Below are 27,593 nucleotides of genomic sequence, written 5' to 3'. Positions count from 1 at the left end.
AAGAAGTACCAATTGGCTGTTACACAGTAGTCATGGGGATGTAGGGTGTAGCACAAGGAATATAGTCAATAATAGTGTAATAACTATGTGTGGTGCCAGATGGGTCCTAGATTTATTGGCAAGATAAATGGGAAGGGGGCTGAGGGTCAGGGTGAAAAGGTGAAGGGAGTAAGAAGTACAAACTGGCAGTTACAAAACAGTCCTGGGGATGTAAAGTACAGCACAGGGAATATAGTCAATGATACGGCAACTCTATGCACAGTGCCCGGTGGGGACTAGACTAGTCAGGGGGATCTTCTTAAATTATAAAAATGTCTAAGCCCTATGCTGTACACCTGAAATTCATATACAATAATATTGAATGTCAGTTGTAATTGCTAAATTTAAAAGTAGGGGGGAAGGTGAAGGGGAATAAGAGGTCCAAGTTTCCAGGCATATAACAAGCAAGTCACAGGGATGTAAGTACAGCACGGGGAACATAGTCACTAATATTGTGGCAGCGTGGTACGGTGTCAGGTGGTCGCTGGACTAATCATGGTGATCACTTCTTTGGGTATATAAATGTTGAGCAACTGTGTTGTACCCCTGAAACTCACATAATATTGTATGTTAGCTATATTTTTAATAAAAACTTAAAAAAACGAAGGAAAAACATGTCATTAGATTAACTTGACATTTTATGTTTCATATAGTAATTTCCAACAAATACCATTTCAGTGGAATCGGGGTGCTGACATCTCAGCCCAATTGTTCCCACTCATGTTGCTTGGTGGGGGGTCCTCTGTATTGACAACAGTTAAGTGACTAGACTGTTTTAGATCCTAGAACACGGAGATGCACGTCAGATAACAGGCGTGATCTGTGCCTGTGTGAGGGGAGGGATTACATTCGCTCTGTGTGAACTAACAAGAGCCCAAGTTGCAGAGAAAATGAGACCCAGAAGACTGCTCAGCATGAGAACGGCCGACGGGGAGAAGGCACAGAGCACAGGAGACGGGGGCATGAGGACTCCAGTGACCCACGGACCTGGGGGTCGGTCCCAGCCACCTGCTGTGCCAGCGGAAGTCCCAGACGTCGTGGCAGGTCACATACTCCCCTGGACCTGTTTTCTTGTTGGTAAAGTAGGAATGAAGGATGAAGTCTCTGCAAGGGGCAGCTGTCCATTGTGTTGGCTGCTGTATTCCAGTCCTGAGGGGCCCTGGCCCACGCAGGACACGGCAGCCGTTCGCACGATCCACGATGAGCGGGAGTGAGAAGGAGTCGGCACATGTCCCTCCCCCCACCCTGCAGTCTCATCCCTCACCCGTCATCCAGGAGTCAGCCAACCACCATCCGAGGGATGAAACCTGCCTGTTTTTGTATGGCCGGGGAACTAAGACTTTTCTCTGCACATTTTTAAAGGGTCGTGTATTGGGTTGGTGTCCCCCGAAATTCACCTCCTTACTTGGAAGTGGGGCCTTTGCAGAGGTGATTAGTTAAGATAAGGTCACACTGGAGCAGGCTGGGCCCCTCATCCAATGACTGTGTCTTTTAAAAAAGAAGCAATTTGGACACAGACACACACAGAGCAGGAGACCACCATGCAATGACAGAAAGACAGTAATGTGGCCACAAGCCAGGGGCTGCTGACACCATGTGGCAGCAGCTGGAAGAGGCAAGAAGGATCCCACCGGGAGGGCCCGGCCCTATGGCACTTTGATCTCAGACTTCCGGCCTCCAGAAGCCTGAGAGAGGAAACGGCTGTTGTGCTAAGCCTTCTAGTTTGTGGTGCTTTATTATAGCCGCCACAGGAAACTAATCCATGTTATATATTAAAACTATTAACACATCAGAACAAAAACAAAGAGGAACAGGCAGCGAGACGGGGTGGGGCGCATGAAGCCATTACTGTCTGGCCCTTTACAGAAGGAGTTTGCTGCCATCGCTGTTCTTGAGTAAAATCGAAGTCCTGTCACCCACAGCCTAGAGCTTCCTGTCCTCCCGGCCTCACCCAGGCCACGTCCTCCTCTGTCCGCTACCCCGTCCTTGCCCCAGGGCCTTTGCACATGCTGCTGATCAGAGCTCATATACCACTTTCTCAGAGCGGTGCAGCCCTGTCTCCTCGGCTATCCCCAGACCGGGTCAAGTCTGCGTTACACCCTTTCCGAGGACCTCCTCGCCTAACACGATCACACGGATAATTAAGTGCAATAATAATGAGCAATAATCAATGAAAATCAACAGCTAATTATAACTAATTGGGCAATTATTCACTTAACACTTGCTCTCACACTAGGTTGTCAACTCCATGGGGCAGGGGCTAAGTCACCAGTACCCACCACAGAGCCTTGTGCAGATGAAGCAAACTCCTAGAAATATTTGTTGGATGAAAGAAGGAAGGGAGAGAGGGAGGGAGGGAGGAAGGGAGGGAAAGGAAGAAGGAAAAGAGGGAGGAAGGGAGGAAGGGAAGGGAGGGAGAGAAGGGAGGGAAGGAAGGAGGGAGATAGGGCGACAGGAGCTGTTTTCCACGTGGACGCTGCCGCCGAGCTCCCAGTTCCAGACCTTCCCCGGGGCAGCCATCGCGGGGCCCAGCCTCAGCTCCAGCCATTGCGCCTGTCAGAGCACCGAGGGCACCTTAGGTTGGGGGTCCCAGAGCCATTTGCAGAGCAAGGTGCTTCAAATGGCTCAGACATAGGAGGATCGACCCTTTTCAAAGGTGCTTGACACAGGAAAAGCACAGGTAATATTCATCGCATGAACAAATGGTTGTCATCATAATAACAGAATCTGGCCCAGACTAGTTAATCCAACCCTCAGTCTCCAAGCTGGGTTATTAATCTCTATTTGTTTCATACGTGTGACAAAGAGAAACAGCCCTCGCATCTATAAAGCATGGAGAGCCTTCACAGCCTTTCCTTATCTTCATGGGAAACCTGGACCTCACAGTCGCCAGAAGCCAGCACAGTGTCACCAGCCCAATGGACAGACGAAGGCGCCGGGGCTCAGATACAGAGGTGACTGGCAGCGCTTGGTGGGCGACGAGCCGAGGATCGTTGTAAGGGGAAGGAAGATGGAAAGACTCAGGTACACGCCAGGAGGAATTGTCCACCGATCGATTGGTTGGTTGAAGTAAATGAAATGAATTCAGTGACAAAGGCTGTAAATAGGTTCAATACAGTTTCAAGTCCCTGTCGACACTTACAGCACCGGCTTACTGATGAATAATTGATACACTGAGGCTACCCTGCCCAACCTCCACCGGGACCCCGACCCACGCTGAGTCTTCACACCTCTGAGCCTTCGCCCAGCAGTTTCCTCCACAGCAGTTTCTTCCACGGGCACTGACTTCTTTTTCCTGTTTTCAGCCTCCTACTGATCCTTCTCATCCTGGTAGGTTGTCCCTTCTCTGGGAAGCCTCTCACCCAACCCCTGTCCCCTCCAGACAAGGTACATTACTCGGTGTCCACACAGGAGGCGTTTGCAATGAGACAACAAGCACTCTCCTGTATGTGATGTTTACACACTTGTCTCCCCACTGAGCAGAGACTGCCTCAGTGTGTACCTGGCACAGGTGAAGTGGGTGAAGAGGAGGAAGGAAGGAAGGAAGGAAGGAAGGAAGGAAGGAGGGAAGGAGGGAAGGAGGGAAGGAGGGAAGGAGGGAAGGAGGGAAGGAGGGAAGGAGGGAAGGAGGGAAGGAGGGAAGGGAAGGGAAGGGAAGAGAAGGAAAGAAGGATGGATGGGTGGATGGACAGCAAAGTGACTTCCTAGCTGCGTGACTTCATGTTCTTGGACTCAGCTAGCTATACTCTTCTTCTTGCAAAAACTGGACTTTGTGGACCTTTTCCAGCAGCTTAAGACGGGGCCTTGGTCTCGTGTTGGAGTCTCTCTCTTAGGAGTCAACGATTTAAGAAACTAGTGGAGTATGCAACATACAGAATGCTTCCAGGACCCCTAACCACTTCAGAAACTTCTTTTACTGGTGGGCAGCTGCTATGCTAATTACCTTTCTCATCTATTCCCTTTGAACAGTGTCCCCAGAGGGCTTTGCCTCAGCTGCCTGCCACCACACTGCCCTTTCTCCAGGTCTCTCAACCTCAGGACCTTTGCATCTGCTGTTCCCTCCCCACCTTTTCACCTGTGTAACTCCTACCTTCAGATGTAGGCTCAAGTGCCACTTTTGCAAGGAACAGTCCCCACGACCCTCTACTAGAGTGATTTTTAAAGCTGTGCTTTCTCCTCACACTTGGTGCCTTTCCTCTAGCTACCAGGTTTGGTAACACGTGTCTATTTGATTCAATGCCACTTTCCCTCAGGGAATGTCTGTTTCCGGATGGTGTCTGTTTCTTTCCCTCTGCTTCTCCAGCACTAAACGGTTGCACGGATGAGTGAAGAAACGGTGCGTCTCCCCATGTGTTGGCGTTGGGGGAGAGACTGGCCAGGACACTGCTGAGTGGGTCCTCACACCGTCCTTTCTCACCTGCCTGCACTGGTGGGTGGGGCTGCTGGGTTTCCTCCGGGCCCTGCGGCTCACGCAGGTGGGCGGGGCTGTGGCTGTGCCAGGCTTTGGAACCGGCCCCTGCTAGAAAGTGTCATCAGAATGCTGCCCGCTTGAAGTCATTTGCGGACAATTTCGGAGGGATTGCAACTAACCGCTCCTTGGGAAAGTGGCCATTAAAATGAGACAGTTTAATAGCGACACGTGCACAACAGCCAGACGTTCTGGAATGATCTGTCTCACGCAATTACCATCACTTTTGTACACAGGGCGTGTTTACATTGAAGGGGTCCTCGCAGTTCATCTGCGTATTTTAGATCTGAACTCTGGTTTCCAGGAGAGGCCTAAACAGGACACACGGCCAGACAACGATTGTCCCGTTGTCCACCTGTGCTTAACCAAGAGAACGGCCAGTCTGAGCAGTGGTCTCCAGGCAAAGGCCGCGAGGACTTCTGGGCATTTCCCCCCCGAGCCTCAGCACCGCGCCCCCAAAGCACTGGGCTCCCGCCCCTCACACAGCCCCCCCCAGCAGGACTGCACTCCACCGGCTCCTCCCCCGCTCCTGCCCCACGGCTGCCCTTCCTGCCCCCCGTGCCTGGCCAGCTCAGCCCACACAGCGTTTCTCTAAGGCCGACGTCCTTCCTCGGGGCTCCCACAGCGTGGCCAGTCTGAGGCTGGCACTTAACTCGGCACCCTTGTGTCCCTGCCAGGTATGGGAAGTGCCCTCGGGTCCCCACCGGCAGTGTGTAAGTGCTAAGTCGTCCACCTCCTCAGCCAAACTGGACCTTTGTCTCAGTGAAGAAATCCTTCCTTATAACAAGGTCAGGAAAATGTCCTCCTGCTTTGTCTTCCAGGAGTTTTATCGTCTTGCCTTCACATGTGAGTGTTCGTGTGGAATGGATGATGTAGCGGGGGGGCAGGGGTTCAGTCTCATTTTCTTTCCAAGTGCACCGCCCGCTGTCCCGGGACCATGTAAAACAGCCCCTGCCTCTCCCACAACCAGCAGCGCCTGAAAGTTCCGTATATATTCACGCACTTGATTCAGTTCCATCGGTCAACTCGTCTTTCCAGAGTATGCCGATCATTGTAACAATTCTTGATAAGTTTATGGTAAATGAAATCACCCAACTTGACCGTCAGGAGAATTTTAGTGATTCTCTGTCTGCTGCTCTTTGATATAAATTTTCCAATGAGCTCAACAGGTTGACACAAACCTGTTGGTGTTCTATGTGGAACCGCATTGTCCATAGACGAGTCTGATAATTGACTTCTTTGTTGTTTCTCCCCCACACGCCCATTTAACACGGGTTAGTCTTCGTTTACTGGCATCTTCTTAAATATGTTTCAGTACAGATTAATAATTTCATCCCTAAAAAGTGCTCTGAGGACAGCACAGGAATCTTTTTTATCTTTCTCTCTCCGCATATTCTAAATGTCTCCCTACGGACTCTTCAAAGGTGTTTGCTAAATTCATTCTGGGACTTAAAACCTTAATGGCGGACCGTCTAGCATCAGAGTCATGTCCTAGGGAAGATGGTCCTAGAGAGCGGATGGGGCCGTGTGGATCAGCGTGGAGAAGACATGCAGGGGCGGGGAGGGCGGCGTTCCTTCTCACAGTCCCTCAAATAATGCCACAAAGTCACTCACTGATGTGATTTATATGCAGCCTGCCCCCCGCCCCACGATAATAAACAACGTTCATACTTCACGGTTTGCAAAGCACTTTGGGCTCACCAGCATCCACTCGTCTAGCAGCAGGAGTGTATCAGGTGCGACTCCAGGAGTATTTTAAAGCAGGTGAGGTTCCCCCTTTGGCGTCCTCCCTCCCTGGTCCTTCCCTCCCCGAGATGTTGAGGGCTCCCCTTAGGAGATCAGGGGCAAGGAGCCCCCGTGTACTCCATGGGCATGAGGGATGTCTGTCTTAGATTTTTTACTTTGTTTTATAAACTTCCTTACTGTTTTGTGTGCTCTATCTTGCCACGTGGCTGATTTACTAGCCTTTACCTTCTCCAGTGATATGGGCAATGAACCGCCTGATTGGATTCAAAGAAATATTATTTCAAGTTTCTAAAAAGCATTCTTCAACTCATACTTTGCCAACTACTAAAGTAAGGAATGAAGTGCATCTTTTGACTTCCCTGTATGTCAGGAAAGGGGTCCAGAAGCTTCTCCTCCACCCACTTACACCTCCTTCCTCCCCTTTTCCAAAACCTCCGTCTTTATTAATAGTAACCAGAGTTTGGATGATAGCTTCTCCTTTATAATATATATATGACACGTGCATTTGGTTTCTGCCCAGTGTTGTAGCAACAACCACAACCACTACCTAAGCTGAAGCTGGTGTGTGCCCAGCCTTGGTCCTCCCCACTGGCTTCTAGGCCAGGCTTTCTCTGCGTTCCCCAGCTGAGCTTAATCCATCTCTCTGCCACCAGAATGTCTTCCCAAGGCATTTTCCTTTCGAAACAGGTACCTGTAAGTTAGGATGTTCTGCTCTCTGAAGATGCCTCTCTATCCCTTAGATCTACAAGCGACAGCTGAGTTGGGTACAAAATTCTGAGATCGTATCTTTCCCACGTTTATCTGCAGACACTGAAGTCCATTTAAATTATTTCGAAATTTAATCCTGAAAACATATCTGTAATGGCCTGAGTTTTATGCTTTTATAGATAAATTTTCTTTTTTGAGAAAAATGACAAGTTATATTATCCCCTCATGATTAAAGTTCAGAATGTGAGGACAGGCTTAACAAGGGCTTCACTTCAGAGACTCGCTCACCCCCCACAGCCCCATCTTCGGGTCCAGTCGCCTTGCCTTCCCACTTGGAAACACCTGTGGTCTCAGGCAGGCTTTCTCCCCGCTTCCCTGTCTGGCGTTTCCTTCTTGTTGTCATGCTTTTGTCTAGAGCCTCTTCCTTTGTGAGAACTCACTGAGTTCATTCTCCCATCACCGATTCACTTTTCCTGTGGAGTCCATTCTGCTCTCTCATGCTTCCAAAATGCCTTTTAGTTCTGCCATTGACATTTCTATTGTCTTACAAGTGTTTGTGAATCCCACAGCTCCCTTCCTATTTATTCCTTGTCTCAGGGAGCCGAGCTTCGTTGCTGTCCTTTCTCCTAAACTTCCATCTGCCACCCACACCAACTGTACTTCTATGGGGACCAAACATCACAGCATGTACCCCTCCCACAGTGGTCTCCACACCCCACTTCTTGCCTGGTAGGTGGTAGGACTACAGAGCTTTGGGGTATGGGACAGGGAAGGTGAAACGATGCAAAGGAAAAGCAGCTGGCTGCCTCCGTGAGCAGCGTCCCTTCGCGGAGATGTCCACCCAGCGGGGCCTTTGAGGAAGGTCCCCAGCTTCTTAGTGGTTGGCGGGGCCGCTCAGCCCCATGAACTTCCCACTTGGTAGAAGGCTCCGTTCTGAGCGTGGTCCTGTTTCCGGCAGTTATCTAGGCTCTGTCTTCATAGTCACTTTAGGGAGAACTTGAGGAAGCTTGGGACAGGGGCTGACACTCTTTTGTCTGAGAAATCAGTGGCGCCCTTGGAGAGGTCCCCACCCTGGCAGCCTTCCTGTGCCAGTCCAGGTTTCAGGGCAGGATCCCTCTCTGTCGTGGTGAAGGTGGGGGTAGCCAAGGGGGCAAGGAGGCCTTCCTGGGAATCTGTACCTTCCACGTAACATGCAGGAAAACCTGAGCCGGGTCAGCTCAGGGTCAGAAACGCCAGGGATACCACACACTGCTGAGGGCCTACAGAAACGCGACCTGTCCCAACTCACGTGGGCCCTCACTCTCGGGGAGAAAGGTATTTATTTCTCTGCCAGTTTTATACTTTGTTAAAAGTATAGCACGACTTTGGAGGACATATAATGTCTAAATTATATGGGACAAGTAACTATTTAATTGCTCTCTAATTACATGACAATTAGAATTCATATCTCAGCCGTGTCCTTAGGTATCTATTTATGGGTTGCGTGGAGCATACTTACTGCGCCTGCGACCATTAAGAATGCCACCATTTGCCGAGCAGGCAGCACTGACGATTAGAGCATAATTGCCCATGTAATTATTCTCTTATACCCGAGTAATTACACAGGGGTATCATTTGTGTATTACAGTTTATTCATATACCTAATCATTGTCTCCTTTCACAAATTGGGACCCAGCCCAGAAGGTGCTAAACAATTTTTTTAAATAACATAAAAGTCATCTGATGAAAGGCTACCGGCTGCCTCGAGGTCACGGCCACATGGGAGAAATGGTGAAGGTCTGGGGTGAGGGAGTTGGGACTCACACCTGACACAAGTTCACGGCGGCCACCCCACCACCCGGCCTCACCCTGAGGCACGAGAGCACAGCATGGATGCCCTCAGAGCTGAGCCAAAAGGTGGGCACTTGACTGCCAGGTGGGGCAGGTGCCTCTGCATGTCACAGTCCTCGCCGGCATGCGTGACCCACCCTGTGTCAGGACCACCCGTTTTCTTATCTTTCTTCTCTCCTGCACTGTGAGACTCACAATGGCAGGACTCTCGAAGGATCCTTATTTGTATCCGTAGTGGAAAGGGGTGAGTAGCCCCAGCAGACTAGGGGCTCAGTCCACCCCTGCACCACGAAGTTGCCAGTACAAGCCCCAGCGCTCTGGCCTGAGAATCCCATTTAGGAAAGAATCCTTTTGGTCAGGGCAGGAAGCGGGGAGAGCATGTGCGGAGATGGGGGACCGGCGACAGGAGTTCTTTTCCCTTAAGAATTTCAGTCACATTTTGTATCGCTCCATCCACCATGTCCTGCAAAGCACGTTAAAAGCAATCGACGGGGTGACCAGAACTTCTGGGACCAAAGGAGTGGGAAAGAGGGGCCACGTCACTGATGGTCACCACACCTGTTAGTGCAATCAACAAACACAGCCTTGAATCAGACGCTCCACACAGAAAAGATGCAGCGTGAGAGCAGAGTGAAGATGCCGAGTCACAGCCCTGGGTGGGAAACCAAGGCCGAGAGCTGGACGGGCAGCCAGTCCCGCCCAGCCGGCGGCCTCTGGCCTGTCCACGGTGCTAGTCATAGTTCCTTGGCCTGAGCAGTGATGACCACCAGTGCTCTGGGAAGTGCAAGGTCCTCACCCATCAGACGCACACGCTCCCTGGCCCGGCGACGGAGACGAGGCATGGCCGGGAGTGTGACGAAGGCCAGAGCCTCCAATGGTTAGAACGCCCACGACCGGCCGAGGGCCTCAGGTATACAGTCTTTGCTTCTCAGAAGGGAACTTCCTGTGGCCAAAGTCCTTCAAGGTCTCCTATGGAGAAGGCACGGAGGGAGGTGGCATTGATTGGGAACCTGCTACAGGGCCTCTCTCCCCAGTGACTGTGCCTGGACAACCTCTGAAATGCTAGAGAAGTGACAGCAAGCGCGAGCGGTGTGTGTCTGCTTCCTGTGGCTGCGGTACCAAATCCCCACAAACTCAGTGGCTGCAAACAACACTGACAAGTTGTCTCCGGTTTTGGAATCAGAGGTCTGAAGTGAGTCTTACGGGGCTGGTTCCTCCCAGAAGCTCCAAGCGAGAATTTGTTCCTGTCTTTTCCAGCTTCTGGAGGCGCCCACATTCCTTGGCTCATGGCCCGTCCTCCACCTTCACAGAGCAGCCCAGAATCTCCAGTCTCTCTGACTCTGATCCTCCCGCCTCCCTCTTACAAGGAGCCGTGCGGTTACATTGGGCCCGTGGGGATAATCCAGGCTCACCCCCATCTCAAGGTCCTTAACTTAACCTCCTCTGCAAAGTCCGTTACCACTTATGGTGGCATTCACAGGTTCTGGGGATTGGGACGGGGCCGCCTTTGCTGGGGACTGTTATTCAACACACCACAGTGCGTTAGACATCACACAGCGACTAAACATCACAAGAGGCTGCTGTCACCGGGCGCCCAGAGGTCACTTAACAGGCCCAAGGACCCACTGGCTGGTAAACAGAGGGCCGCATGTGAAACAAGGTCTTGGCCTTCCGGACTTGGACTTCCCACTATACCCACCGTCCCGTCAGACAAACGGACACAGGAGCTCAGACAGTTGGACATTTTGCTATCCCAGGTGGCAATGGACATGTGGTCCCCCTGTATTTGGTAAGACGTCCCACTTCCCTCCTGCAGAACCAGTTCTCCTCCACGGTGGACTGTCCTGTTGGAACCACCCAGCAAGGCCCCTGCCTTCAAGCAGGCGAGTACATGGTCCGCTTAGACACGAGGGTGGGCGTCCCCGGGCTTCCTTGTTCCAGCAGCTGTGCGGCTCCCTAGGTCCCTGCAGCCTCCCTGCTTCCTACACGTCACCACCCGCCTTCTTGTTGTTGTCGAGTCTACCTGACGTATTTCCAGTATAGACCCCCTCAGCCTCTGCTGGCCCGCAGTGGTTTCTGCTGGTTGCCACCAAAGCCCCTGGCTGCCACCACCATGTTTTAGCCACAGCCACATAAATAGCAGTGCTGGAGGGCCGTGGAGCTGTAGGAGGCCTGCACCTCCGTCTGCAGGTGTAGAAGTCGAGGCCCAGAGGGGCACCTTTCACCTCCCACGGCACAGTCCAGACGGTTCATTCTCAGCTTTGGCTGCTTGAAATGCAGACAGACACAAGGAACAGAAACACCGCGCCCCCTGAGGTGTAAGGAGTCGCCATCCTTCCCATCGCCCACCGCCCTGCGCTGGCCCTGCACAAACCATCCCGCAGGGGAGTCACGTTTGGCTACATGGGCTGCATTCCCGTCTCAGGAAGCAGACTCCGGGGCTCGTCTCCCTCTCTCAGTGCCTATTACACGGTCACCTGAGGGGACAAAGATGGATACGGTGTGGTGCTGGCCCACAGGCCGCCTTGTTCAGGAGAGAACCACACTGAAGGCAGGAGTGGGCTGTGGGTAGGCACACAGGCCAGGCATTAACTGAGCACCTACTGCACACAGAGCTGATACACGGAGCACCGTGTCCGGGGAGGACACAGGCCCACTGCACCTCTCGGGGCCCCCTCCCTTTCACCTGTCAGGTGGCACAGGGAGGTTGCCAGGGTTACAGGTAACATGCACGAGGCCCCTAGTCAGGAGCCTGACATGTAAAGGGCCCCGGAAGTCGGGCCACTCCCACCAGGGTAAGTACAGCCTCTTCCAAGCGGACGTTTGCTCTGTGGCACTTAGAGCTTCTTGCAGGCAAGAGCTGGTCTGAGTCGAACCCCATCCCGAGTGCCTGGCACGAGGCACCTCCTCAGACGTCTCGGGTGATGAGCAGAATGAACAAGCAGACAAGTGGACGGCGGTCTTTTCCCAAGCCCACACTTCACAGATGAGTGATTACATGACACTCACGCGGCCAGGGCCCGTGGTGCTGGCTGGGCGGGGTCCCGGGCTCGGAACAGGAACATTCTTGTGAATGAAAATTCACATGAATTTTTAACATAAACCGTGACACTTGAAAGCAATTCCGTGCCCCGGCCAGCTCCCCCAGCCGTGCCTTCACACCCTCTCCCCGCCAAGGTGTTCCAGGACCAAGTCCGGAGCTCATGTGGGAACTGCCGACAGCACAGAAAGCCTACAGGGCGTGTTTGGGGACTGTCAGGGCCCCCAGGGTCTCGGGTCATGTGTGACAATAGCAGGATGCCCTCCCTGTGGGCATCGAGGTGGGAGCCTGAGCAGCACAGAAATAAAAGAGAATTTATTCCGTAAGGCAGGTTTCAAAGTGTTCTCTTAAGAAGCTATAAAGTGCTGCTTGGCCTGTAATTGTTGCTAAATGGAATCTTAATAGTATTCCCATCTTCCTCCAAAACCTATCCATTACCCGGCACCAGGAGAGGGAAGGGCTGCCCGGCACACGCTCCCGCAGGTGCCCCTGCAAATAGAGCCCCATCTTTTCTCAGATCAGACTCACCCAGGGTGAATCCTCTCTGCTGGGGGCCACTCTTGTTCGTCCCACAAAAATGCAGCAGGAGACACTGGGTTTTCAGGGCTCCACCAGACCCTCAGAGGTTCTAGAGGTCAGAGTTGTTTATCCAGTTCACCTGCACACCCCAGTGCCCAGCAAGGGACCCCAGTGCACAGCAGGGGCTAATCCGCATTAGATGTCTACAGGATTGGACGGAGGGTGCTCTGTCTCTGAGCAGTAAGAAGGCAGCGTGGCGCACAGTAGGGCCTTGGCCCACACCTGCTGAGTGGATGGCTGTCGTTGTGGAGGGTGGCCTTGGAGACCTTGTGAAACCCGCCCTCTTGCCGGGGAAAAAGCCAAAGCAGGCAGTAGACAGAGGGGAGAGGGGTCCTGCCCACGGGGGTCTCCACCAGCCGCTGGAAGGAGACCAGGGGAGTCGGGAATGTCCGACCTAGAAGGGGCTCTGGATAACTTCCAGTTCTACTGTCTCACCTGTGGATGGGGAAACTGAGGCCTGGAGAGGAAATATGATCTGCCTAGAGTCACACAGCTCAGCCGGTGCAGCCACGGCACATACAGAGTGGCCCCACCTCCCTCACGGTGGGCTGGGCTGGGCTTGCACAGACCCGGGGGACCCCCTCTGCTCCCTAGACCGTTGCTGCGTATGACAGGGTGTTTTGGCATCTAGCAGACCCAGGTTCGAATCCCTGCTCCATGTCAGGCACAGAGACACTCAATATATTAATATTCACTGCACGGGAGAACGCTTTGCTATCTAGCAGCTGGGTGACCTTGGACAAATCTCCCAGCTTCCCCAAGCCTCCATTTCCTCATCTGGGTAACGGAGTGATGATGCGTACCTCCAAGTCATGCCCTCCTCCCCCTAATAAATGAATCTGATTGACATCTGCTTCTAGCCCAGAGCCTGGCACATGTGAATGACCACCGGGGTGGCTTAGGGATCAAGAAACTCTGAACAGTGAATAAATTAATGGAACGATGAAAGAAAATCCTGCTTTATCTGAAACGGAAATCTCTTTCCCTGAAGGGTCCCAGCCCATTACATGCGTGTTTCCTGAGGATTTGCTGAGTGCTAAAGGCTGTGCACCACCGAGGAGCTGGAGCTGATTACCACCCGGTCTCCGCCGAGCAGTCTGCCTGGGCTGCTCCCTGCCCCCCAGGACTGCCCTTCAGAGGTCTGAGGGCCAGCGTGGCCCCCGAGTCTTCCTTCCACCTCCACCAGACCCCATGGCTCCCCTGTTCCTCGTGTGACAGGTCTCATTTTTTTCTGTAACTGTGGCAGTGATTGTGGCTTTTTTGCTTCAAAATGCACTTAAAACCAAACCAAAGCAAGCTGCACCCACCAAGAGCCCTCCGCTGCAGGAATAGCTCTGGGGACACAGCACTCTGTGTCCCATGCCCTGTTCTAGGTTGCTCAGGTGCACCAGCTCATGCAATCCTCATTCAGCGTTACCACCTTACTTTACAGACGAGGAAACTGAGGCATGGAGAGCCAAGGCAGTTAGTTACCCAGTTATCCTGCTCCTGAGAAGTGGAGCCTGGAGCTTGGGTCTCTGCTCACCGTGGCAGCATCTGTTCCCAACCTCACAACGCACAAGTCTCATCTCTTCAAATAGAGGGGCTGGCGTTTCACACAGGCTACTGGGAGCGTCTCAGTGAGACGAAAGCTGCCTTGTTAGTTGGACAAGGAATTGCCACCTTGCCCCGTGACTGATAATGAACTTGTGCTCTGTAGGACACAGGGCCGGCTGGTGCTGGCCACTGGTTCAGACCTGGCACAAGGTTCCAGAGCCAGAGCTGTGGGGACGGATGTAGACTGAGGCCCAGCCCCCTGGGACCCCGACCTCCCTCCACTTCCTGGGCCTCCGTCTGCCACATTCTAGGCCCCACACCACTGCCCAGCTCACGTGGCACCGCAGAGGGCACTGCTCCTGCCCCCTCACTGACCCAGACAAACAGCTGCAGTCTTTGAGGCAACTAGCTCATGCCTCAGTGGGCCTGTCGGTGCCCTCAGTCGAGGGTTGCAGAGGATGGCCTTCCAGAGGGAGGGGTGGTTCAGTCCTGAGGAGAGGGGTCTCCTCAGGGAGAGGTCGGAGCAGGACAGATGATGGAGCTATGACCGTTTCCCTGTCTGGTGTCCGGCAGGAATCCAGGTCCATGGGTTACAAGGAGGGACCACGGGACGGCTGATTCCTTCCAGGTGGATGTGTGGTGAGCAGGGCAACAGGCCGGCAAGGGGCACAGGACAGCTGGCCTCCTCCCCTGCACCCCCACCCTCAGCCGACCCCAAAATGACGCTCCATTCACTTCCTGTGGTTGCTGTACCACAAACTCAGTGGCTTCAAACAACAGAAACTTACTCTCACAGACGTGGAGGCCAGAAGTACAAAACCCATGTGTCTGCAGGGCTGGGTCCTCCTGGAGGGCCTAGAGGAGAGTTGGCTGTTTCTAGCTTCTAGAGGCTTCCGCGTCCTTGGCTGCTGGCCCTTCCTCACATCATGCCAACCTCTTGCTTCTGTCGTCGCCTCTCCATCTCCCCTGACTCTGACCTTCCCGCCCCCTCTTTACGGACCCTGTGATTACATGGGACCCCAGATAATCCAGGAGAACCTCATCTCAGGATCCTTCACTCCATCACATCTGAGAAGCCCCTTTTGCCACAGAAGGTGACATGTGCGAGTTCCAAAGATTGGGCAGGGGACAGCTTTGGGAGCCACCATTCAGCCTTTCGGCATTTACCTGTCAAGTCTCCCCTCACTCGCTGTCCCCATGTAGAGGTGACACACCTGGGACCTCCCTGATTTCCCCTTACTGGGGGTCATGGCAGAGCTGGACTGAGCAGAGGGTCCCCCAGTCCAGGCACTTTCCCCCAGACCACCTTACAAATGCCGGGTGCCCCAAGCCACCCCAGGAAGGAGCCCTGGGCTCCACGTACACACGGGCCACCTGTCCAGGGGATGTGTGGGGCCTTCCACCCAGCACACCCTTGGGCCCTCTGCCCCCGTTCTCCTCGGTCCAGTGGGCAATGCAACAGTAGCATTCATTCAGCAAGACCTGCTGCTGTCCACTCATTCATTCATTCATTCTACTCCTTTAACGTAGACTGAGCCCCTGTGCCGGGCACGTGTCCCCATCAGACCCAGCCTTCCACCCCCAACACCACTTCCAGGCTAAATGTCCAAATGATCAAATAACCTCTCACAGGCACTGTATTCAGCTGTTCTGCCTATTTTCAGAGACACAGACATCTCCCTGGCAAGAGCCCCAGTGGGACTCCCCGCAGTGCAGTCGTCCCGAGCCGCCGGTGGCCGACACTGCTGCCTGGCTCCTGGCGCCCGTCACCTGCCCACATGGAAACCTGTTTGCCGAGCCCCTGCCGTGACATGTGTATCTCATGAACCCCCCAAGCACCCGCTTTACAGGCAGGAAACAGCCTCAGAGGGGCCCACACCGTGTCCCAGGCGGCCCCAGGCAGGGCCAGGGTCTATCTGTCCCCACCGCTGTCCACATGAAGCTTCCTCTGACTCATGGCCTCAGAAACCCCCAATTCCATGACGACCACCATGGCGGACACGGCCCGTGGGCGGCTCTGCACTCAGGGACACTGGGGAGCTCACAGACAGTGAGGGGCTGATTCCAGCTCCGTCTCTTTACCCACCTTGGCTATCACGACGGCGGGGATGAGGTGGAGCCTGACTGGGGACGGGGACAGCTCAGGGAGCAGGGCGAGCCAAAGAAAGGAGGCCGCATGTGGTGGGGGGTCATTCCCTCACACTTGCTCTCGCTGCTGCTCAGGAAGTGTCCGAGCAAGGTCCTCCCTACCAGCTGTGTGACTGGGTACATCTGACCTCCCTGCCTCAGTCTTCTGCCCTGGAAAGGGAATGACAAGCCTCCTTCCTTGGGCCGTGTGGGGTGGGGCGAGGTCACGCGTGTGAAGCTGGAGGGCAGCTCTAGGGTGATACGGGGGACGGTGAAAACCAACCCACAGCCCTCCCTGCCTTCACTCCCAGTCCTTTCGCTCTAAGCAGACCCCTGTGTCCCCCAGGAAGACGCTCCCATCTGCCTGCCCCAGCAGCCCTCCCCACCCCTGCATTCCAGTTCTGTCCATCGGGAAGCTTTTACAGGGAAAAGTCAAGGAAAGGGACGGGGGTGGGTGGGGAAAGACCTGCTTTAGAAAGATTGATAAGACAGGAAGGATTGTAACGGTGGCAGTAAATCTTCTATGTTGAGATTTGGACCTCTGGTATAATTTGATTTAGCAAGTGAAAGTGAGCTTGGGACTTTTAGAAAGTGTTTTTCTCTTTTCTTTGCCTACCTCTCCTCCTGCCAAACGTTAACGACCCTGCTTCCCATACACTTACTGTGCAGTTTCAATGGTTCTGTTTACTTCAGCCCAGTGCTGGTTGCATCTGTGTGGGATCCCCTCCTGGCTAACACCATTTCCCCCACCCCAATGGACAAAGCACAACTCAGCAGAAGACTCCATTACAGACCGAAGCAATTTACATCCTGGTTAGAAATTAGGAAACTTCAGACGAAACAAAGACTCAAGGCAGTAATCTCAGCAGCCTGCCCAGCCGACACTCCTCTTACTGTCTAATCTTCCTTCTATATTTCCACCTGCCTCATGAATCTTTTCACAGCCCGCGAGCAGCCACAACAGGGATGACACCCCGTTAAAAAGTGCCTCAGGGGACCTGGACAGCTCTGGTGACCGGCCCTGCGTCTCAGGCCTGATGGTCCCCAAACTCTGTGATGGGCCCTTGGTTCCTGCAGAACCTGCCACATGACTGCTCTGACCATCTGTCTGCAGTCAGCGTGACCGTCAGTCACCCCAGGCGCCCTGAGTGCCCCCAAGGCACGCCTTCCGGCATCCACGATGCGCTTTCTGGGACGCTCGGAGGTGTACGGGAGTCTATGCTGTCCCACCTTCCCTTCAGTCGTGGTCAGAGCACCGACCCGTCCCCATGGGCCACCCCGGGGAAGCAAGCGCCAGTGTCTGGGTTCTCATCACCCACAGCAGGCGGCACGATTCTCTGTGCGAGCCGTGGGTACCTCCCACTTCCTATGAGGAACCTGGTCTGCCGGGTCCCTGTCTGTGACACAGCTGCTCTCTGGATGGAGTCAAGGACATGGGCCGGCTCTGTCCCGGATGCTCCCTGACCCTGTCCTGAGGTCCCCAGGTGATCAGGAGGCCACATGGGTTTGCAAAAGGGTCTTCTCATTTAAGACTAGTAGCCTTAAAACAACAAAGTGCCCCTTCCCATGGCCAGGCAGACAGCAAAGCTGGGACACACGCTCAGAACAAGACCAAACGCAAAGCTCAGCTAAAACTCAAAGCCAAGTTCAAACCAATGAACAAAACCCTGCAGCAGGCAGGGAGTGCTTGTCACTGCTTTCGAGGACCCAAACTCGCCCAGGGCCCCCAGACCTCCCCACGTGGCCCACGGTGCTGCCTCCAGGGCAGGAGAAGACAGAGGCACCGGATGAGCACAGAGAGCCGTTCCTCGCAGGGCCCGGCTGGTCGCTTAAAACTCCCTCATTCACAGTGGGTGAAGGCGGAACCAGGGGTGGGGGGAGGGAGACGCTGGAGGAACAGGCGCAGGTGGCGACAGTGGGCGGGGAGGCCCTCGTGGCATGCCGAGGCCGGGGTCCCTGAGCGGGCCCACCTGGCCGCGCAGAGCGGGCGCCGGGCGCAGCACATACCTTCTTCTTGTTGGTCGGGCAAATGTAGAAGCTGTCGATGATGGTGGTGAAGCCGGGCTGGAGGGTGAGTTTGCTATAGGACGTCCCGAAGTCCGACGACCTGGGGGAACGGGATGACAGCCGTCAGCGACCCGCCTCCCCAGGGCAGATTTCCCGAGCCCCCTCCCCGAGTGTAGTCCTCCCTCTCCCGGGGGCAGCAGGACACTGGGCTCCGTCAGACACCGAGCACTCACTCAGCCTGGAGCTGGGATGTGCAGTCAGGTCCGTGCGCCTGAATGCCATCCAGCCCCCACCGAGCTGCCTCCCCGCGGCGTCCCACAGTATTCTGCCCTGTCCTTGAGTTTATTCCGCCTCTGCTGCATCTGCATCTCGCTGGCTCCGAGAGCCACACACGGGGCAGGTACTTCTGGCTCCTCCCATCTCTGCCTCCGCACAAAACCCTGAGAGACTGTCGCTCGGTCCACCTCGCAGGTGACCAGAGCAGCTGGAAGCTCCGAGGGCAGAGGTTCCTGCCTGAAACCACTCAGCTAAGAAGTGGCCAGTGCTGGGTGTGAGCGCTGGCCCGTCCCACGCAGAGCTGGCTGCGTCCTGTTTGCTCTCCAGAAGGTTCCCCACCAGGCCCCGGCCTCATAATGCCGGTCTGCTCGTCTATTTCCCATTCTGGACCCTGAGCTCCTCCAGGGACCAGCACCCTCCACCCTGACCGCTGCCCACAGGACAGCAGGGGCCCGGGGGACGTGGCAGCCACCAGAGCCCTGGCTGAAATCATCCCCCAAGCACGGCGAGACCAGCCCTCCCCACCCGCGGACCCACTTTCCTGTCTGTACTATGGGGGTGCAGGCGGGAGTCACCGAGCGCTCTGAACCCCCAGCCACAGCGCGAGGCGGAGAGAAGTCACCAAGAGCAATCTCACATCTGTGTTTGGAAGTGACAGACACATCGGGACGTGGAGTTGATTCCATGTTGAAGCTTCAAGTGCCAATGACCCTGAAACCAACACTCCTTAGTATCACCCCCACGAAGACGCGCTGCGATCACAGAGCAAGGCAGGCTGGGGACTGGAGGGACGCCAGGTCCTCGGGCGGGTGGCACGTCCATCCCACCCTGACGTGGAATGTGGGTTCCAGGGCTCTCCTGGAGCCGCCCAGTCTTCCGATGGGTGAGGACCCGAAACCTACACTGGGGACAGGGACAGGAAAGGGAGCCCGCAGCTGAGGAGCCTGCGGTGCATGGCGCCCTCCCCACCAGGCCTGTCCATGTCTAACCACTTTCGGTCTAGGCACTGCTGAGCTCCAGGGCCGTGGGCCGGGCTCCCAGCTTACTCGTACGTGAGGGGCAGGTGGCTGGGATCCCGGCGAGTCTGTGCTCATCCTCAGACTTCAGCACCACTGGGGCCCAGCGTCCACCATGCGGCCTGGGCACCCTTCCCCGCTCCGGGCCCGCTGAGGGCTGGGAGACCTGTGTGTCTGGGATTTGCCCAGTGCCGCCCAGGAGGGGGCACAGGCTGGGAGACCTGGAGCCGCTTTAGATAAACGCCCCACCCACCGGGAACGTTTCAATTCCATGCCAGAACCCATCCTCAGTGGTTTCTGTGTGGATAGATTTCCTCCCGAAATCAGCAAGTGAAACTGAGGCTCCAGGAAGAAGGTCTGTGTTTATTGAATCGGGGCTTAGTGGCCGCATGGCCCCACGTCCCCAGAGGTCGTGTCCCTCACAGGCCTCAGGGTCACAGGGTCCCTCTCAGGTCAGGGCACAGAGTACTGCTCCCCCCCACCGCACTCCAGGGAGACGAGCAGGGCCAGGGCCCTCCTGCCGGTCAGGAGAGGGCCCTTCATCCTCTGGCTGCCCTTGCCCTCCTCTGGGAGGACCTGCAGGAGAGAACAGAGAAGGCCCCCTGGAGGAGTAATTAGGGAAGCACTTACTCTCCAAACCTCAGAGAATTGATTTTCTTTGGGAAGGACGGAGCCAGAGGCCCATTAGTGGAGGATCGATCTGGAGACCCAGGAAACTCTAGAGCCCGGAAACAAATGGCTGTGTTTATGGCTGGATGCATGGAAGCCACCTCTGGGCCTCCTGGCCCCTCCCTTCTCCCTCCCACCCCGACAAGCCATCTGGAAGACCTCCGATTGATTCTGCCTCCCAGACACCTCAGAACCCACTTCTATTCCCCTATCCCGACACTCACCGGTTGCAGCCCCACAGCCTGGCCAGGATCTGGCCTCCTCCCTGTTCCCCACCTGCTCACACCTGCTTGCCCAAGGGCACCTGCCGGGTCTGACCAAGGCCCTGCTGCCCACAGCTAATGTTCTAAGAGGGTGAGGGGAGCAGGGTGATAAAGAAGTCAGCAAAAATATAACATGTCAGGTGCCAGGGGCTGGGAAGAAGAAACAGCCTGTGTGTGTGTGGGGTGGGGGGGGAATAAACAGTGGTACTGCTGTCTCAGACAGAGGGGCAGGAAGGCCCCTGGGACACACAGACCGGAAGGAAGGAAGAGAGAGTGTATGTGCCTGGCTGGGGGAAAGCCATTCGTACTGGGTGAATAGTGTTCCCCCCAAAGTCATGTCCACCCAGAACCTGTGAAAATGACCTCATTTGCAAATAGGGTCCTTGAAGATGTCATCAAGTTAAGATGAAGTGACACTGGGTAGGCCCCTCATCCAATGACTGGTATCACAGAACAGGGAAATTTGGACACAAAGACACGGACACAGGGAGAGCATCATGTGACAATGGAGACAGACAAGGGGTACCAAAGACTGCCAGCCACCATCAGAAGCTGGGAGAGGCTCGGAGCAGACGGCACCCCAGAGCCTGACTAGTGGAAGGAGACGTGACAATGGAAGCAGAGACTGGGGGCCACTCTGTGAAGCTGGAGGGAAGGGTCACCAGCCAAGGCGGCAGGAGGCCTCTAGGAGCAGGGAAAGGTCAGGAAAAGGATTTTTCTCTGGAGTTGCCAGAAGGTGCAGACACCTCGGTTTTAGCCCGTAAGACCGTTTTGGCTTTGACCTCCAGAACTGTATGATAGTAAGTGTGTCTCATTTGTAAGCCACTAAGTTTGTGGTGACTTGTCACAGCAGCCACAAGGAAGGGAAACACCACATGTTGGTGAGGTCTGCCCAGCCGGCATCGGCCTCCCTCTCCTCTGAGCCTGGGACCCACCGCGACCCCCTCATGGACGGGCAGGAGGAGAGGAGGGCCTGGATTAGGGGTGGGGTGGGCGTGTGGGACGGAACGCAAATGTTTTAGGAGGAAGAGTGAGCAAGATGGGGTGATGGATTAGATGGGCAGGGGGGTCGCCTGGCGGCCGGGGGAGCTTAGCCTTTCGCATTTCTGTTTGCCCGTGTTTCGAGTTTGGTTTCCTTATTTTCGATTCGAATATGTGCAGATTGGTTTCGGGGTTGTCGGGTGCAGTTAGCAGAACTTGGAAATGCCATGGCTATTGAGCGATGGGGAAGGTGGGGGACACAGAGGACGTGCTCAGCGAGCTCTGCTTCCCTCCCCCTCCCTCGCTCCCTCCTCCTGGCCACGCTGAGCCCTCACAGGAAATTTGACACTGTCCTGAGAGGAGGGGGTCTCTCCCCATCAGGCAGGTTCACATGGGGGTGCTGGTGCTTAGACAGTCCCTACATTTTCAGTGGGCAGCTGTTGCCCAGAGAGGGCCACCTGCCCACCTGAGGTCACACAGCGTCTGGGTCTGGTAGCTGAGTGCTAGCTGTGGGCCTGGCCTGTGGACTCGAGGATGGCCTTGGTGACGCTGTCCTCCGTGCGACCAGGTGATGTGTATGGACTTCAGGAGGTGGCATTAGATACAGGGGAGGGTGGCTCCTTCCTCTAAGGACCCGTGTGATTACATGGGGCTCACACGGGTAACCCAGGATCACCTCCCATCTCAAGACCCCTGACTTAATCTCATCTGCAAAGTCCCCGCTGCCATGTCAGGTGACACATTCACCACTTCCAGGGATTAGGACATGATATCTTTGGGGGGCATTATTCTGCCTTCCACAGGTGGGCATTTGAGCCGGGTCCGAGGTGCAGCTAGAAGCAGGGTGTGTGGCAGTGCCCAGGCAGCTGATGGCCACAGTGGGCAGCGAGAGAGACGTCAGGGCCAGAGGCTGAAGACGGGGGCGGGGCGGGGCATGAACAGTTCCCAGAGCCACACAGAGACCTGGGCCTGCCTGCACGCAGCACCGCTGGGTAGGGGGCGCTGGGAAGTGGGCCGCACGATTAGGGGCCAGCACATGCCGGTTTCCCGGGCAGCAGGAAGGAACGCAAAGTATCTCATTATAATCTCACACTGTCACATGGTGACTTAATATTATTATACTACATTATTATAAAATAATATTTTGGATATACTGAGTTAAACAAAATCTGTTATTAAGATTCATTTCACCTGTTTCTTTTATTAATAGTCAATGTTTCAGAGCAGTTTTAGGGTCACACCAAAATTGAGAGAAAGGCACAGAGATTTCCCAAATCCCCACTGCCCCCCACTATCCATAGCCCCCACCCGCTGGGACATTTGGTACAGTCGATGAACCAACACTGACACGTCACAGTCACGTAGAGTCCTTTGCATCAGGGGTCACTGGGTGGTGTGCATTCTGTGGGTTTGGACGCGTATAATGACACGTGTCCACCATCACGGCGTCACACAAAGGGGTGTGCATTCGGTGGGTTTGGAGGTGTAATGACACGTGCCCACCATCACGGCGTCACACAGAGGGGTGTGCGTTCTGTGGGTTTGGACGGTGTAATGACACGTGCCCACCATCACGGCGTCACACAGAGGGGTGTGCGTTCTGTGGGTTTGGACGGTGTAATGACACGTGTCCACCATCACGGCGTCACACAGAGGGGTGTCAATGCCCTAACCCCCCTGCTTCCCCTGTTCACCCTCCACCCCCCACCCCCGGCCACCACTGATGTCTTTACTGTCTCCACAGTTTTGCCTTTTCCAGGGTGTCATGTCACTGGACTCACACAGTGTGCAGCCTTTTCAGATGGGCTCTGTCACTTAGTGACATGCATTTAAGATTCTTCCAGGTCTTTTCATGTTGCCTGTTTCTTTCTACTTTTTAATGTGTATTTGAAACTCCACACGTGGCTTGCATCCTATTCCTAATGGACTCTTTTGTCTGGACACTGGCCAAGGCCATGGGTGGCCTCTCGAGGGGGTTCTGCAGGGCTCTGCGGGGGACAGGTTTGTCTCCCCATCTGGAAAGTGCTACCTCGGTGTATTAGCTGAGTGACTGCGTGAAAAGTGTTAGATGGCGCCAGGATCAAAGCACACACAGAAGGAGCACGTCGTCACAACTGTTTAAGGAAGATTGGGACAAGGGACTAAAGCGACAGGGTGAAGTGGGGAGGAGCAGAAAGGAGGGCAGGACACACGTCTGGGGCTGGAATCCACAGGCCGTGGGATGGGGAGGGTGTGGTGAGGGAGGGGTGGAGGTGACACCAGGTGACATGGAGGGTGGGGCCATGCTGCTCCGATGGGTGGAGGGTTAGGCTGGGGAGCAGGACAGCCCCTTGGTGAAGCACGCACTTGTCCCCCACCAAGCCTGTAGGACAAGCTGGGGCTCCAAGAGGAGCCAAGCTCAGAGAAGCACGTTTTCCCCTGTGCCAGCGACTCTGGGTCACCCGGACCCATCAAAGGAGTCCCGTGACCCTGGGAGGCCGGAGGCACTGTTAGCCCTGCTTGCTTGGAGCCAGGGCTGGCAGTCAGGGGGTCTGGCCCATGCCCCACTCTGCTACTGATTTTCTGAGCTCCCTGGGTACACACTAAGGGTTTGGGCATAGCTTTCCCCTCTGAGGCATCAGATGGTTTCAATCGGGTCCCTGGGGTCCCCATCAATACAATGGTTATGCTCATGTGCTCTTAACAGCAGGTCCCTGCTTGTTACCAGGTCTCCCAGCATCCCTTGCAAGGCCAGTTCTCAGGGACACCCCTGGCCCAGACCTCGTTTTCTTGGTGGGCCACTCCAGTGTCTATTTTTCACCTCACTGTTTCCTTGGGCCACCTGTTCCCAAATAAATTCAAATACATAAATAAGTCAGCAGGGATGGTATCTGTATTATGAAGATGTATTCTCAGACACGAAACTGGAGACTGACACTTCTCACGGTCCCTGCCTCTCCCTCTGTGTCTGTGGGGGATGGAGGGCACCCAAGATAAGCATCCGCTTTGCAGAATGGGCCATGATTCTGCTGCAAAAACCAGAGGTGCCCAGGGGACGTGCCAGACACCAGATGATGGATGGTCTTGTCTGTTCCCGGGAGCCAAGTTATCTACGTTGTGCGGTCAGAGGAACGGAATGGATTCCAGCAGGCAGTTCTCGGCCTGGAGTTGTGGGCACAGAGGCCGAGGGAGAAAGGCGGGGGTGGGAAGGGACCCCAGAAAACTCGCACAATGAGAAACAATGAGGTTTAGGCGGCACACAGCATCAGTGTCTTGTGGAAAAGATCACGGTAGCTGTGTTTCTCGTTTTGGAGCTTCCAAAAGCTCCCTCCTTCAAAGAACATTAAAAACAACCGTGTTGACTATTTCCTGTGTGTTTTCAATGCTGTGTAAGCAACAGGACTCAACCAGATAAATGCTGGTCTGATGATGAGGAAGAAATTGAGGCTGGACGGGGCGGGGGAGGGGGGTACCTGACTTAGGTTCCCAGGCTGGCGTAGCAAACACTGCAAACGGGGGACGGGGCTTCACGCCATTTATTGTCTCCCAGTCCCGGCAGCCAGAAGTCTGACATCGGGTGCTGCAGTGCTGGGCTCCCTCCTGAGGCTCCAGGGGAGGCTCCTTCCTGCCTCTCCCAGCTCCTGGGGGCCCCAGAGGTCCCCGGGCTGTGGCCGTGTGGCTTCAATCCCTGCCTGCATCTTCACATGGCTGCTCCCGTGTCAGTGTGTCTGTCCTCTTCTTCTAAGGACACCAGACATCATCAATCCACCCCAGATCCACGAGGATTTCACCTCAATCCTTAACTGGTTACATCTGCAAAGACCCTATGTCCTGACGAGGTCACGTGAGGCTCTGGCTGGATGTGGGTTTGGAGGGAACACTATTCAGTCATGACAGGCCCAGGCCATGGCGTTTCCTGAGCACCTGTTGTACGGAAGGACGACTGTGAATTAGACACCTCACATTCCTGGTTCTTGTTTCACCCTCCCCTGAATCTAATGCTGCCTCCTGAAGTCCATACACATTACCTGGTCGCAGTGAGGACAGCGTCACCAAGGCCAGCACTCAGCTACCATACCTAGACGCTGTGTGACCTCGGGTGGGCAGGTGACCCTCTCTGGGCAACAGCTTCCCACTGAAAATGTGGGGACTGTCTAAGCACCAGCACCCCCATGTGAACCTGCCTGATGGGGAGAGACCCCCTCCTCTCAGGACAGTGTCAAATTTCCTGTGAGGGCTCAGCGTGGCCAGGAGGAGGGAGCGAGGGAGGGGGAGGGAAGCAGAGCTCGCTGAGCATGTCCCCTGTGTCCCCCACCTTCCCCATCGCTCAATAGCCATGGCATTTCCAAGGTCTGCTAACTGCACCCGACAACCCCGAAACCAATCTGCACTTATTCAAATAGAAAATAAGGAAACCAGACTCGAAACACGGGCAAACCGAAATGAGAACGGCGAGCACAATTGGAAAACTGCGATTTGCAAATCAGCGGCTTAACTGCTCAGTGATTGTACTTTTAAAAAATGACTTAATTACGCCACTTTCATCCCCATAATTATTTCATTGGGGAGACGTATGTTCAGCTCCCGGCCCCGCCCTCACGCAGATGAGACCCCGTCTCTCAACGGCTAGCTTGGAAAAGCACACGGGTGTGCACAGTGGCGCCCACCTGTGCGGCGGGTGCCACCTGCAAGCATGTGGCCTCTGGCAAGGCCTGGACCTCTGTGAGACTCAGTTTCCTCATCTGTAAAAGAGGCTAATGACCCAGGCCTCAGATGCTATGGTGAGATTCGAGACGGGGTGAGGAGCACAGGCAGCAGCTGGGCTCACGGTCACGGGCCCTGTCCCAGGGGGCATGTCTGTGCACTGCTGTGCCACCTGAGGGGCACTGATGTCTCACCCCTTCCATGTGGACTTCTTTGTGGCCAGAGGGGCCGTGTGTGTGGATACGCCTCACGTGCCCTAATGACCACAGCGCTGGCGACCGGCTCTTGTCCTGCATGTGACCGTTTGCAGGGCATCGTGAGCTGACCCCAGAGCCGCTCCCGGGTGTCGGAATTACCATCTGCACTTTACAGATGGGGGAAACTGAGCCCCCACCAGCAAAGGGACTTGTCCAGAGTCCTATGGGATCTGATGGCAAAGCCGGGACTCGAACTTGGTCCCCAGGCGCCCACCTTGTGCTCTCCCAGAGAAGGCGCAGTGAGTTAGAGGCGTATTTTTCCAGCTGGATGTGGTTCTGGGAAGGTTCCAGCTGCGCACAGAGTCTGTGGTGCGAGATAGGGAAGGACCGACGCTGACTGGACATGACAGAAGGACCACTCAGGTTCTCAAAAACACAGGGCGGCATGGAACCCGAAAGAGGAGGCTTTGGTCCACTGCCTGGGACTGTCTCCTAAACCCTCATGGGATCAGCGAGGAAAAGAGAACAAAGTCAGCTCAGGACACTTCCAGGACCCGTCAACTGAGAAAAGTCCAGCACATGGCTTGAGATTCTGAGAGGGAAATGGGGAGCTGGACGCCAGTTAGGTGGGTGAGCTGAGGGAAGAAATCATGGCCCTGCCTGGAGGGGGTGCACGGTGAGACTGGGGGTTGGGAGCAAAGCAGGCAAGCAGCCCTGTGCACTGACCAACTGCAGCAGGTCTGAGAAGTGGTATTCCCACAATGTAGGAGCCTCTTGGGGGCGGGGTGCTCGCCGCACTCTGGACACCAGGCTCAGGGCGGGGAGCACGGACTCCCTGACACAGGACGGCATGTTCACACAGGAGTCGCTTTCCCATCGTACAGATGAGGAAACCGAGGCTTGCGAACATTTGGTGATGTGCCCAGGACCACACACCAGCTACGGAAAACTCTGTTTTAAGCCCAGGTTTTCGGGCTCCCAGTCTGTCCTTTCTGCTCTACCTCAGGCTGTCCCCAGAGCGGTGCACATGTGGCATGGCCCCCACCCTGCGTGTCAGGACTTTCTGACTCCCTGTCTCACTCCAGCAGAGTCCAGCGGGCAACGCTCTCTAACGTGTCAGCAATGGGACACTGACCACAGCCCACCCCGACTCAGGGAGCCTGGTTACCACTACCTGTGTTTCATACCAGCCAGCAGCTCCCATGGAGCCGGGGGAAGGTGCAACTTAAGCAGAGCAGGAAAAGCGTGTACCTGGGCAATCTGGGGACGGCTTGCAGGTGAGCAGGCAAGTGCTGGGGAGGGAAGGGCGAGAAGGGCATGGCACAGAGGGGAGGCGCCACTCACAGCCAGCCCAAGTGCTGCTCAGGGGAGTGACGCTGCTCCGGGCAGCAGCAAGGAAGTGATGAAGGTCCAAGTTCAAGGCCGAGA

At 55.1% G+C, this 27,593-nt stretch overlaps 1 protein-coding gene across 2 annotated transcripts in view; it reads right to left on the bottom strand.

The window, feature by feature from the left end:
* Window positions 1–27,593, bottom strand: part of SORCS2 (sortilin related VPS10 domain containing receptor 2) — a 392,162-nt gene that overhangs the window by 127,918 nt on the left and 236,651 nt on the right. For both annotated transcript variants that reach the window (XM_033106450.1, XM_033106451.1), the window contains exon 3: window positions 18,081–18,180. In XM_033106450.1, the coding sequence (XP_032962341.1) occupies window positions 18,081–18,180 (100 nt within the window). The remainder of the gene's footprint in view (window positions 1–18,080; window positions 18,181–27,593) is intronic.

The sequence above is a fragment of the Rhinolophus ferrumequinum genome, chromosome 5 (assembly GCF_004115265.2).
Source record: "Rhinolophus ferrumequinum isolate MPI-CBG mRhiFer1 chromosome 5, mRhiFer1_v1.p, whole genome shotgun sequence".
In the NCBI taxonomy this organism is placed as follows: Eukaryota; Metazoa; Chordata; class Mammalia; order Chiroptera; family Rhinolophidae; genus Rhinolophus; species Rhinolophus ferrumequinum.
The sequence above is the reverse complement of the archived record's forward strand: the minus strand, read 5'-3'. Positions and strand labels throughout refer to the sequence as shown.